The 14,437-nt window shown below is 45.2% G+C and overlaps 1 protein-coding gene across 2 annotated transcripts; it reads right to left on the bottom strand.

The window, feature by feature from the left end:
- Window positions 1-47: 47 nt before the first annotated feature.
- B3GALT9 (beta-1,3-galactosyltransferase 9) lies at window positions 48-12,299 on the bottom strand. Of its 2 annotated transcripts, XM_080990981.1 has the most exons (3): window positions 12,247-12,299; window positions 4,692-4,871; window positions 48-1,642 (listed from the first exon to the last, which is right to left on the bottom strand). In XM_080990981.1, the coding sequence occupies exons 2-3, from the start codon at window positions 4,695-4,697 to the stop codon at window positions 533-535; spliced, it is 1,116 nt and encodes a 371-aa protein (XP_080847107.1). In that variant the 5' UTR covers window positions 4,698-4,871; window positions 12,247-12,299; the 3' UTR covers window positions 48-532. The 2 variants fall into 2 exon arrangements, with proteins under 2 accessions (XP_080847107.1, XP_080847108.1); XM_080990982.1 differs by lacking the exon at window positions 4,692-4,871 and having other exon boundaries at window positions 12,247-12,282.
- Between the last annotated feature and the right edge of the window lie 2,138 nt (window positions 12,300-14,437).

Below are 14,437 nucleotides of genomic sequence, written 5' to 3'. Positions count from 1 at the left end.
AAAGTGTAAAAGCAACAACAGCCTCCCCTGTTCTTGATTGACTGTTACCCTAACTTACTTGAAAAGGCTAATAAGTGTTGGATTGCTCTATCCTTTGATCACTGATATTGGAACTTGGAAGGGAGGAGAGGTGATGAGCTCCTGACTATTCAGTGTTTGGGTGGGTAAAGTCATCTATACATGTCCAAGGAATACTGTGGGAGCTGGTTGCTGCCACGCCTGGCTGTCACATTACCATCCACACCATGCACAGATGCATCATTTAAAGAACTTGCATCCACTCGTGGAGTGGACTAGTTCACATGACCTTGTGACTCCTGCTCGTGTTCTGTGAGTGTTCATCATCTATACTCTCCTGTTGTATGCATGTTTTAAATGGGAAGTTAAGAATAGAGAAAAACTTACACAAAGCACAAGTAGTCAGTGGAACTCCTTGCAACAGGATGCTGGCCATGGCTCCTAGCATAAATGGTTCAGCAGAGAAAATCCATGGTTAAAATCAAACATTGGAATGTGAGTTTTTTGGGTCAGTTTAATCAGCAAAATGGAGAGCCTCGTTCTGTAAGGCATCAACACTTAGGTGTTTAAATCCATCCAGGTATGTCATGACTTTGCAGGATACCAACCCATAATAAGTTTCTAGTACAGTGCAGCCCTTGCCATTGCTGATCTCGTCCCATTCTTGGAGCAGCTGGGTATCTCTTGCTGTGGAGGAGGTGAAAATGAACTTGTAGCAGCAGCGGTTGTAGCGGATGTGCTTTTTCCCAGAAAATCGAGAACTGTGAGCAGGCACCACACCAGCTGCTTTGCTGCAGAGTCCCACAAAGGCACCAGGAGGCAGTGAAAGAGGAACTTCTCCAGAGGTTACGTAGATCTTCCGAGCCACATCCTGTGAGATGACAAACGCAGTCGCACTGCAGTAATCGGGATAATATTTTTCTGGGTATTTTTGTTGAGAAACAAAGCCATGACTTTGAGGGTCTCTGTTGGGTTTCTCTTGATGAACCAGCCTCCCAAGGTAAATGTCTTCGGGATGGGTTCTTAAGTTGAGCAAGTACTCGACCAAACTTGGGAGGTTGATGAACATCTCCTCATCTGCTTTGAGAATGAACCGGGCCCTGGAGCAGAATGTTACGGCCCACTCCACAGCCATCAGTGTCTTCAGTGTCTGGTTCTCTACAGAGTCCAGGAAGGAGCCTTGAATGAGGTCCTGATGCTTCTCCATCTCCTGGACTACCTCCAACTGGGTGCCTTCTGAAGAGGGCTTCCCTAGCACAAACAAAACGAGAGTACCATAACCCCTGACATGTGTCTGGTTGGCCCATGTTTCTCTAATGGTGTTGCGCCTTGACAAGTTTTCAGGGCTGCCAAAGACTAGGACAAGGAGGAAGATCTCTTGGTTGGAGCAGGCCTCTGATTGGCTAGCTACATAAGCCTTGGAGATATTGGCCTTCAAGGGGGTCATATCCAGCTTCCGTGCTCTCTCCCTGGCTTCGAGGACCTTCATGTCTGTGTAGGTGTTGGGGAGTGCTCGCAAGAAGTATTCTTCCACGAGATCAGCTCCGAAGAACAAAATGTGGAAAAGAACAACATTAAAAAGAATGAAGCACCACTGATGGGTCCTTAGCCGGCAGAAGATTAGCTGCAGGGCAAAAAAGAGAAGAGGTTTAGTGTCTACTTCCTCTTCAAGAGTGTGTTGTGCAGTGATTCTTCCACAACCACCACCACCACCATAATAATAATAATAATAATAATAATAATAATAATAATAATAGATTTATTATTTATACCCCGCCCATCTGGCTGGGTTCCCCCAGCCATTCTGGGTGGCTTCCAACAAAATATTAAAAATACATTAAAACACCAGTCATTAAAAACTTCCCTAAACTTCGGATGTCTTCTAGAAGTCTGGTAGTTGTTTATCCCTTTGACATCTGCTGGGAGGGCGTTCCACAGGGTGGGCACCACTACCGAGAAGGCCCTCTTCCTGGTTCCCTGGAACTTGGCTTCTCACAGCAAGGGAACCGCCAGAAGGCCCTCGGAGCGGAACCTCAGTGTACAGGCAGAACAATGGGGGTGGAGATGCTCCTTCAAGTATACTGGGCCGAGGCCGTTTAGGGCTTTAAAGGTCAGCACCAACACTTTGAATTGTGCTCGGAAACATACTCATACTCAACCAACTCGCATCCTGCGACCGTCATCTGAGGCTCTTCTTCATGTGCGCCCCCCCCCCCCGTGAGAGGTCCGGAGAGTGATAAAATGAGAATGGGCCTTTTCTATGGTGGCTCCCAACTTCTGGAATCCTCTCCCCTGGGAGGCTTACCTGTTGTCTTCACTGCACATCTTTAGGTACCAGGCTAAAATGTTCCTCTTCTCCCAGGCCTTTGGCTAATTAAAAAATCTATGGCTTCTTAAACAGTGTGTATTTGTGGTTTTTATTACTGTGTTAAGTATTTTTATATAGTAAACCATCCTGTGATCCTTGGCTGAAGGGTGGTATAGAAAGTTAATTAATAATAATAAAAACACCTCCTCTCATAGTTGTATATGGACTACTTCCTTCTTCTGTGATCCTATATGAGTGCCTAAGATTACCAGACACGTTTTATATTTTGCATCATTCTTATTTTCACATGCATACTAAAGCCATGTGCTTTTACCCTCTTTTGGGAGGAGAGTGGTAGGTTTTAAAAACATACAGATTTTTTTTTAAAAAAAACTATTGGGTTTCTTTGTTGTAACAATTTGCAAATACAGTTATCCAAATTTTATATTTTACAATCCCCATCCTCCCATTGACTTCCCTCATCTTCCCTTTCTGGTTTATTACATTACTTGTTATCTTCTGCATGTTAAATAACTATACATGTTGTTGCGCTGTCTTTCTTCATATTCTACTTAAATAAAGTTGTGAATGTTAGTCTTAGTGTGAATTTATGTTAATATGCACATTTTTGCAAAGCAATCTCCAATATACTGAGTTGTACTCAGTGCTATTTTTCTAGGAAAAAAGTGCTGGAACTCACTGTGAACACCTCCCTTGTTCTCTTAGAATGCCAGTGGCACCCACTTGAGAGATGCCGGAACTGAGTTCCAGCTGAGAAAAAAGGCCTGGTTGTAATATGCTATTTCTACTCACTCATGTCCATTACTTTCTATGAGTCTATTCTCAGTTTGGCCCATTAATTTCAATGGGTCTACTCTGAGTATAACTTAGATACAACCCAAATGTATTTTTGTACGCAATTTTCACTAATTTATGCATTATCAGGCAATCCTCGTTTTGTGCAGGGGGTCCATTCTGGACTCCTATGCATGTCCAATGGAGTCTGCATAAGCCTCCCCTTATTCAATCCCTTTTCATGACACTTGGGGGCTACACCTGGGTTCGGTGTGCATGTATGTGATCACGCTTAAATGGGGAGTTGCCTGTATATCCATTTTTGTACTTGGCTGGAGAAATATGAATGCCAATAGATGGTTCTGTTTTTGTTCACATACTGTTTCAGAAAGTGAAAATTAGGTAGGTTTGCCTTTAAATGCAAACCAAATCTAATTTCTCCCCCTTTCACTAATCTGCAGTATCATTCCAGAAGCCAGGATGGATGGCCCTGGAAGAAATGCTGTGTCCTCAACTCTTGGCCCTACCAATTACAGTAGTTAAAAGTTTTCAGTGCAATCCTGTATCTATACTTAAAAGTAAGCTCTGTTGAGTTAAGTGGTCATATATTCCAGTTCAAGCTGATTACAGATTCAAACAGATGTAACCCTAGTATTCACCCTATATATTTAGGGAAGGGGCAAATTCAGACGTGCAGCGTCCCCTTCATGATAGTTACAGCCATGCCCCTTCTAAGATTATACAACTTTTTTTACAATCTTACACAACAACAACAATAATAATTAGGGGTGCAGTGCAACAATCAATGTACATCATGTGTTTGTCTTTCAGCTCAATCTACTATTTTATGTGTACATACATGGGCAAATGACTGGGTGTGCTCCCAATATCTTCTTTCGGAAATTCCATTATATGTGACGGAACGTGCACCCTATTTTCTTGAAATTGAGGTGCCTTGTGTTTTCAGTGTTTCCAGATGCTTAGCTTTGGAACACTCACCCTTTTCTCTTTGTTGGTAGGGTGGCTATAGGACATTGGAGATAGTCTTTAGCGATTTTGCTGCAAAAATAATAACAGACCACCAACCCTGTGCAACTGTGAACCACTGGCTGTAGTTCAGTGGTAGAGCACCTGCCTCACATGTGAAAGCTCCTGGGTCCAGCCTCCAGCACAGGACTTGGAAAGGTCCTTGTCTGAAACCCCTGGAAAGCTACTGCCAGTCAATGTGGATCAGCCTTTGCCAACCCTGTGTCCTCCAGATGTTTTATAATTACAACTTCCAGGAGCTACAGTCAGTGTGTGTGTGTGTGTGTGTGGAGGACTGATGGGGTTGTATCCCAAGACATCTGGAGGGCAGTGAGTTAGATGGATCCAATGGTCTGACTCAGTATAAGTCAGTTTCTTAGACTGGTATTTTGCGTAGCAGACCTGCCTTCCATATTGCACAGATGTTGAAGTTAATTTCATGTCTCTCTTCACTTATAAAGTGAGGTTTAACGTTTGGAACAGTCTTCATGTATTGACATGGTAGTCCAGGGGGCTGCCGATAAAAATATAGTTCAAGACTTACCTGCATGATGCTTGTAGGTTATGCTTGAATCTTCCAAGCCTTGAAGATCGTGTGCAGTTTTGGACAGATAGGCAGTATTTCTGCACTTGAAGCAGTGTTGGGCATGTAGGTCCAGCTGGATAAAGTTACCTCTGTGTTAACAATCAAGTTCGATTTTCTTTTTTCCATTCAGCTCTGCCCCTGAGCAAAGGACATGTAATTCCAGAGGGTGGTGATTGTATTACAGTGGCATCAAAACGAGCCAATTATCCTTCTGTACTTCATTAATTTCTGACACGAAGAAAAAAGCGGGGCTGTGCAAATGTGATATTAAAATGTATGAATGACACTTCTTCAAACTATAGTGTCATTATTGTTGGAGGTACTTTATAAAAATGAAGCTCAAATACGCTTTCTTAGGTAGAATACAAAGGACTTCATTTAAGCAGAACTTCATCTGTAAGTTTTTTAACAATACATATAAAGTATTTATTTTTGTTAATGGGATTTCTTCAATGAGTCACATAGGACCATAGAATTGTAGAGTTGGAAATGACCACAAGGGTCATGTAGTCCAACCCCCTGCAATACAGGAACAACAGCTAAAGAATCCCTGACAGATGGCTATCCAACTTCAGCTTAAAGATCTCCAATGAAGGAGAGTCGACCACCTTCCAGGGGAGTCCATTCCACTATTGGACAGCTCCTAACATCCTAAAGTTCTTCCTAAGGTTTAGTCGCAGTCTCATTTCTTGTAATTTGAATCCATTGGTTTGAGTACTACACTCTAGAGCCTCAGAAAACGAGCTTGCTCCATCTTCTGTGTGACAGCCCTTCATTTATTTTAAGACGGCTATCCTATGACTTCTCAGTATTCTCTTCTCCAGCTTAAACATACTGAACTCTGTCAACCATTCCTCATGATGCACCTCTAGAACTATGATCAAATATCAAAATACTATAAAGGTAAAGGGTAAAGGGACCCCTGACCATTAGGTCCAGTCGTGACCGACTCTGGTGTTGCAGCGCTCATCTCGCTTAATTGGCCGAGGGAGCCGGCGTACAGCTTCCGGGTCATGTGGCCAGCATGACTAAGCCGCTTCTGGCGAACCAGAGCAGCGCACGGAAACGCCGTTTACCTTCCTGCCAGAGCGGTACCTATTTATCTACTTGCACTTTGAGGTGCTTTGGAACTGCAAGGTTGGCAGGAGCAGGGACCGAGCAACGGGAGCTCACCCCATCGCGGGAGTTTGAACTGCCGACCTTCCGATTGGCAAGCCCTAGGCTCTGCGGTTTAGACCACAGTGCCACCCGTGTCCTCTTTGTTACCTTAAGGTAAAGGTAAAGGGACCCCTGACCATTAGGTTCAGTCGTAGCTGACTCTGGGGTGCGGTGCTCATCTCGCTTTATTGGCCGAGGGAGCCGGCATACAGCTTCTACCAGAAATTCCTGCTATGGCTGAACCAGTGCAAATGCATTATATGGGGCCAGGAAGACTTGGGTTCAAATCCTCAGTTGGACCATAAAGATTCCTGAATAACCTAGGGGTGAGTGCCGTCTCTGTAGTCTTACTTGCATTGCAGGATTGTTGTGAGAATAAAGGGGAGAGGGGATATTGTAGTTGCCCAGAGCGCCTTGCAGCCAAGATGAAATAAAAATGAAATGCAACCTTATAACATACATAGAAACATTTATTTATTGAACAAAATTAATACATTTTATTAATGTATTTTATTTATTTAATTAGTACAGTCAATTGCAGTAAAACCTCTAAGTGGTTCATAGTGTAGGAATGCTATAGCAGAGGATGCAAGAAAGCTGCCTCATATTGATGTAGGCTAATGGTACATCTAGCTCAATATTGTCTACACTGACTGGCAGTGCCTCTCTAGGATGTCAGGCAGGGGGATGCTGGGGATTCAACCTGGGACCTTCTACATTCAGGGCAGATGACCTACTGCTAAGCCATTTAACAACTTGCCTACTAAAGGGTGAAGGATCATAGTTCAGTGGTAGAGCATCTCCTTTGCATGCAGAAGGACCCAGCTTCCATCCTGAGAATCTCCAGGAAGGAGTAGGAGAGATTCCTGAAGCCCTGGAGAGCCACTGCCAGTCAGTTTAGGGAATGCTGAGCTAGGTGGACCAATAGACCAGTGGTCTGACCCTGCATAAGGCAGCTTCCTCTATTCCTAACTATTGGCAACCAAGAATGATATGCAGCAGAGTAAACCAGTTGGTAAGGTGGTGCTGTGGGTTAAACCACAGAGGACTTGCCAATCAGAAGGTTGGCGATTTGAATCCCCCAACGGGGTGAGCTCCCGTTGCTCGGTCCCTGCTCCTGCCAACCTTGCAGTTCCAAAGCACGTCAAAGTGCAAGTAGATAAATAGGTACCGCTCCGGCGGGAAGGTAAACGGCGTTTCTGTGCGCTGCTCTGGTTTGCCAGAAGCGGCTTAGTCATGCTGGCCACATGACCCAGAAGCTGTATGCCGGCTCCCTTGGCCAATAAAGCGAGATGAGTGCCGCAACCCCAGAGTCGGCCACGACTGGACCTAATGGTCAGGGGTCCCTTTACCTTTACCTTTAAACCAGTTGGTGGTGGAGGAGGACCAGGTTGCTCCACACTCCTCCGTCAGTCTGCTTGGCTTCTGCACTAGATGCAGAGGAAGGAAAATCTTATCAAAAACCCATCAGGCTAATAGATTTCAAACAGATTGCTCCATCACTCCTCCATCAGCCTGTTTGATAGAAGGCCTTTTAAAGAGGCTAAAGGTATAAAGGTAAAGGGACCCCTGACCAATAGGTCCAGTCGCGGATGACTCTGGGGTTGCGGCTCTCATCTCACTTTATGGAGGAGGAAGAGGAGTGTGGGGGGAGCGCACCGCCCCCGGCAGCACGATCCCCCCCCCCGTGCTGGGTGCCACGCCCCCGCAGGCAGTGCCCCCCGCCCCCAGGGCGGCACTCCCCACCCCCACCTGCTCTCCACACCCCCCCGGTGCCGGAGCATGAAGCCCCGCCCCTGGGTACAACCTTTCTCTTGCTACCATTTTGGCAACATGAGCAATGCCAGTGTGGTGTAGTGGTTAAGAGCGGTAGTCTCGTAATCTGGGGAACCGGGTTCGCGTCTCCGCTCCTCCACTTGCAGCTGCTGGGTGACCTTGGGCCAGTCACACTTCTTTGAAGTCTCTCAGCCCCACTCACCTCACAGAGTGTTTGCTGTGGGGGAGGAAGGGAAAGGAGAATGTTAGCCACTTTGAGACTCCTTCGGGTAGTGATAAAGCGGGATATCAAATCCAAACTCTTCTTCTTCTTCTTCTATCTTGCAATGATCATTTCCAGAACAAATTAGAGGGAACAATAATATCTCCTGGATAGCTCAGGCAGTAGAGCATGGGACTCTTCATCTCAGGGTTGTGGGTTCAACCTCCACAAGATTTCTGCATTGCAGGGGTTGGACTTGATGACCCTTGTGGTCCCTTCCAACTTTAAAATTCCATTATTCTATACTGCAAAACAGGAGGATAAGTTTAAAAAAAGAAAAGAGGATTTTAGCTTGTGATGCACAGTGGGGTCCAGCAGAGGTCGGTGTTTCATTGCAGAGCAGAGATGTGAATTAAATTGGTAAAGTTAGGCCATGTATCGCAGTACCTGCACACAAGCACACAAAATTACCGTACTTTTCCATGTATAAGACTAGGGTTTTTTTACTTCAAAATAAGGTTAAAAATCTGGGGGCGTCTTATACACGGATAGCGCATATATGCCCATTTTCTAAATTTGGGGTCCCCAAAAGTAGGGGGCATCTTATACACGGAAGAATACAGTAGCACTACAGATTTATCCAAACAGCATCACCTTCTATTAATTCAATTGGAGGGTGCAATCGATTGGGGATTTCTCTTTCAGAGAATCATAGAATCTTAGAGTTGGAAGGGACCCCAAAGGTCCTCTATTCCAACCCCCCGCAATGCAGGAATCTCAGCTAAAGCATCCATGGCAGATGGCCATCTACCTGCTGCTTAAAAACCTCCAGTGAAGCAAAGTTCACAATCTCCAAAGAGAGTCTGTTCCACTGCTGAACAGCTCTTACTGTCAGAAAGTTTTTCCGAATGTTTAGTCAGACTCTCCTTTCTTGCAACTTGAAGCCTTTACAAGCTTCTTTGGGAAAAAAAGCTTTATTCAGTAAATATTTTTATTATTATTTTAAAAATCAAGGCTAATTGTATCTTAGCAGCCAAAACTCCAACTATTACTGAGAGGGGGGAAAAAAATCAGAAACTGAGAGAAACCAAAACCAACCAATTCTCCCATCTTTGAGGTGGAATCTACACACATATAAAAAAACGCTGTGAAAATGCTTTTTTAAAAAACGTTTTGAAAAATACATTGAATTTGCCATAGATCACTGTTGCCATTTGTGTCACATTTGCATACTGCACTTTAAATGTTTTATTTGCAGCTATGTAGCTGAGTATGATTTATATCAGCCTCCTCCTGCTTGTACTAATTAGGGTCTCCCCCTCTTTTGCAAATGCAACTCAAAGCAATTAACAAAACATATAACAATACAAAAACAAAACAGAGAAAAATATAAAACTCCTCATTTTTAAAAGGACTAAAACATCCCATCCACTGAAGGAGGCTGCAGATCGTTCAAAGCTAAAGGACTGGTGGGAAAGAAATGTTTTTGCCTGGAGCCTAAAGGTAAGTAATGATGGTGCCAGGTGAGCCTCCCTGGGCAGAGCACTTCACAAGAAGGGAGCCACCACAGAAAAGGCCCATTCATGTGTTGCCACTCTCTGGACCTCCTGTGGGGTACGCACCTGGAGGAGAGCCTCAAATTACTTACAGCAGAGCTTTCAAACTTTTCATGTTGGTGACACACCAACATTTTTAGACATTCATCACTTTGCGACACGGTACAGTGGTACCTCTGGTTGTGAATGGGATCTGTTCCAGAGGCCCGTTTGCAACATGAAAAGAGCACAACCCACAGCGACGCGTCTGCACAGACACGGGTTGTGATTCACTGCTTCTGTGCATGCGCGTGATGTCATTTTGCGCTTCTGCGCATGCGTGAGTGGCGAAACCTGGAAGTAACCCTTTCCAGTACTTCCGGGTCACCGCGGGACGTAACCTGAAAGAACGTAACATGAAGCAGACGTAACATGAGGTATGACTGTAATTCAGTTTCACTAGCAAACTTACCTCTGGGAGGAGCGTGGGGAGTATTCGTGCGACACACCTACACACTGCAGCCAACACACCAACATATCACAACACACAGTTTGGAAAGCTCTGACTTGCAGGCCTTTGCTGCTGTTCTTGCTGTTATTATTATTACTTGTGGTAATGAATGCCTCTTCTGAGATGGTGACAGATACTTGCAACATCAAGCAGCTCTTGAGGGCAGTGGTGCTTCTGCTAGAGGGTGCATTCCCTTTTCAGCCTGAGGGCCACATTAGCCTCTGGGCAACTTTCTGGGGGCCACATGCTATTGGTTGGAAGGGCCAGAGGCAACAGTGGGTGGAGAAGTGGATGTGGTTGTTTATTTTTGCACAGTAGACTACTGTCTACACCTGCCACCCACCCCCATCCATTCAGACAAGCAGAGGTCAGGAACACATTCCAACCAGATCCAACTGGATTCAAAGTTAATCTGTTGAGGGTTATGTAGAAACTAGCCTGCTGCACAAAGGTAAAATTCGCATGTTGCTCTGCCCACTTTCGTTTCCGGACCTGCCCAAAAATGGCATGTGCTCTGAAAAAGTTCCTCAACCTTGCTCTGTTTTATGCTGAACCTGTAGTGTGGGCCACTGTGAGGTACAAGTGACAGTTGTTGTGACAAACCCCCATCTAAGTTCCCCAATTAGAATAAGAGCATTGGTGATCATGCCAAGAATGCAATGTTTTTATGGAATGTGGAAGGGATCTCTTTCCTCACAGGTGCAAAAACCAGCCTGGCGCGAGCCGACGCCTCAGCAATTTGAACTTTCCAACAGCTGCTCTTGTGTCTCTCTGGACAGCTCAACTTGCCTCCCCTATTGCCTCAGCCTGTTCTGTGCACTGCCAAGTGGAGGCTGTGATTGCAATGGCCACTGATGTGCTAACCAGTTTGGAATACCTACAACATGAGAGAATGGTGTCCACAGATGGCACCGTGCCTTATGAGTCGCTAGGCTGATTTCAGTTCTTCCGATGTGATGGAGATTCTTTCTCGGCCTCCGTGGTTCTAAGTATCACATCTAATTGTTATAATTTAATTACTACAAATGCCAATTGTTGCAAGTAATGCAGAGGTGGAAAGCCTCCAACCCATGGAGCAATCTTGACCCACCAGAGGTTTTGATTTGGCCCACAGGGCCATTTCCCCCTTAAATCTCACCCACCTGCTAATAAAGTGGCATTAGCCCAATAGGTAGATGTGGATTGGTTCATCTACATGCCCTTGTTCCCTGCATGTGTAGGACTGAACTGACCTGGTGTGGGGAGTTCAGTGCTGCTCAGTTGGAGGGCATAAGGGAGTAATCTGCAGAGAATTCCCTCCTACATCTGAACCCTGTACAACGTGGGGAGTTCAATCTCTCTTGCTCGCTACCTTCGCTGCTTTTGCTGGTGTGCATATCTACCTGCCCACCAGTCACCCAACCACCTGTCTCAGTTGGCCTGTTGGGTGGGGAGGAGGTAAAGATCTTGCCTGCTGGGCCATAAAGGTTCCTGACCCATGCAATAAAGCAAAGTGAACCTGGTTGAGGCTGAGAAAACGCAAAAGGGAGAAGATGGTGGGGGAAAAGTATTAGAAAAAGAATTTGGTCTCTCTGATATGGAAATGTGCTGAACTAGGGATTGGAAAAATGAGCAATTGAGAGACTAATCTGACAGATTTGTCTATTTCTCCTTTGACCTGATAGATCTCCACACTGAGGGCCATACTCTGTAAACCTGGGCACTGCACCACTGTCAGCCTAATCTACCTTGCTGTGAAGATAAAGTCGACAGAGGCATGCCATCTTGGGCTCCTTGAAAGAAAAGTGGATATAATTGTAATACTGTAGCTTAATTTTTGAAGCCATGTTTCTTATCATATACAGTGGTACCTCAAGTTACATATGCTTCAGGTTACATACGCTTCAGGTTACAGGCTCCGCTAACCCAGAAATAGTGCTTCAGGTTAAGAACTTTGCTTCAGGATGAGAACAGAAATCGGTCTCCCGCAGCACAGCGGCAGCAAGAGGCCCCATTAGCTAAAGTGGTGCTTCAGGTTAAGAACAGTTTCAGGTTAAGAACGGACCTCCAGAATGAATTAAGTACTTAACCTGAGGTACCATTGTATGGTGTCAACATGACTAATTGTAAATTGCCTTGTGGGCCTTTGGGCCTGAAGGTGGGGGATAAATGGTACAATAAAGTCCATATTTTATGAGTGAAAGTATTCTTGAGTGTTCAAGGCTGCAATCCTAACCCCGCTTACCTGGGAGTAAGCCCCATTCAGTGGAGGCTACTTCATTTGGGCAAATGAGGTACTGCCAAACTAGCTCCAGTCTAACCTCAGCCCCTGCCCCCCGCTTCCCTTCTTACCTAAACCCATTCCTGGGGTGGCAGTACTAACTGTCAGCTTCATCTTCCTCCTTATTCTCAGTGTTGGCCAAGTAGAATTCAACAGAGAGGAGAATGGGGGTGGAACTAGAATTAGTTGGCTCTCCATGTCATTGGCTCTGGCATCACCTGCTGTTGAGCTGCTTGCCTTCCAGTCCCAATGGACACCAGCCATCACTGCCCCCACTGGATTCAACAGGACTTAACAGTGTGGTACAGTGGTTAAAGTGGCTGACCTTGGGCCATCCACTGCCTCTTAGCCTTAGCTACTTCACAGGGTTGTTGAGGGGGTTAAATGAGGAAGGAGAGAAAACAATGCAGAGAAAAAGGTGTGATATAAATTCAATAAATACTCAGAGTAACATGGTTAGTATTGTGCTTTAAGGAAATTAAATGAAACAGCAGCAACTGAGGTCTGCTTTGCATTGACCAGAGCCATAGCAGTATGAGGAGGAGATGAGGTGATGCCTCGGCTCAGGGAGGTCAATTGCACGCCCTTCTTGCAGACATTGAAACTGAAACTAAACTCCACGAGAGAGTTGGGTTGCCATGGCAATGGGATTACTGCCTAATCGGGTCACCTTCTTATAGAGGGATTCTCTCCTAATTCAGTTACAGGACTTCAAAGGGTTGCTTCGTCTCTGCCCTTGGATGTATTACAACAAGGTCCTTTAAGTGGTTATTTCAAGCTGCTGGTGTGTCTCAGCGGATGCTCTGCCTCTGATTCTTACTTTGTGGAAATGGCGCTCATATTGAGGCCAAGAGGTGTAACTTCGTGAGGTGTTTCTTCCTACTTTGCAATTTTCACCCCCCCACCCCATCCCCAACGAGAAAAGAGAACAAGTGAGGAAGTAGTGTTGGGAGAGGGATAATATATACCGTATTTTTCGCTCTATAAGACGCACCAGACCATAAGACGCACCTAGTTTTTGGAGGAGGAAAACAAGAAAAAAAATATTCTGAATCTCAGAAGCCAGAACAACAAGAGGGATCGATGCGCAGCGAAAGCAGCGATCCCTCTTGCTGTTCTGGCTTCTGGGATAGCTGCGCAGCCTGCATTCACTCCATAAGACACACACATTTCCCCTTACTTATTAGGAGGGAAAAAGTGAGTCTTATAGAGCAAAAAATACAGTATATATATTTGTATAAAGTTGTTTTAAACTCTTTTTTAATACTGTGTTTTAATGTTATAGTGTTAGAACTCTCCCTGGGACCTTAGAATGAGGGGTGGGGGTGAATTGCAGGTAATTAATTAATTATTAATTAATAGTAGTGATGGTAATGGTGATGATAATAGCAAAAAAATAATAACAATGTAGAATTTTGGTGGGGGATTGATCTAGGTGCAATCAGGTCTGGTGTCATCACCTGACAGCTCCAGCAGGATCCACCAGTGCTTGTACCACATTGGAGACGCTCCTACCTAGACACACATTTTAAGTCACCACAATACTCTGCTACAACATGGCCTAGGACCCTCCAGAGAAATTTAAAAATGGCAGCTCAAGCCACCCTTCAAGTACTGTGGCTGCTTCCATTGCCATGCAAAAAGCCTGAGGCATATGCGACAGCATGGGAGCCAGTGTGGTGTAGTGGTTTAGAGCGGTGGACTCGTAATCTGGTGAACTGGGTTCGTGTCTCTGCTCCTCCACATGCAGCTGCTGGGTCTCTGCTCCTCCACATGCAGCTGCTGGGTGACCTTGGGCCAGTCACACTTCTTTGAAGTCCCTCAGCCCCACTCACCTCACAGAGAGTTTGTTGGGGGAGGAAGGGAAAGGAGAATGTTAGCCACTTTGAGACTCCTTCGGGTAGTGCTAAAGTGGGATATCAAATCCAAACTACTCCTCCTCTTCCTCCTCCTCCTCCTCCTCCTCCTCTTCTTCTTCTTCTTTTCAAACCTGGGGTTAGCCCTGGGTGAAATAGTTTACAACCTTTTCAGGACAAGGATCCTGGGCAAACACGTATTTCAGAACCAACTTAACATCTTCCTATATTCATACAAATGTAAGCCTGTCGTCGCATGCTGCAGTTTGTGTGGTGACATGGCAGAATACAGCACAATGACAAACTTATTGGTGAGGTCTAATTGGGGTGTGGGGTGAGCAATGTGTATAAATATTTCGCTTACCGGTATATTCATAGGGCAAGTAGCACTGCAGGTGTGGCTCAC

Source organism: Podarcis pityusensis, assembly GCF_964106645.2.
Source record: "Podarcis pityusensis genome assembly, chromosome: Z".
Taxonomy (NCBI): Eukaryota; Metazoa; Chordata; class Lepidosauria; order Squamata; family Lacertidae; genus Podarcis; species Podarcis pityusensis.
Note: the sequence above shows the minus strand (reverse complement) of the source record. Positions and strands in the feature narration are given on the sequence as shown.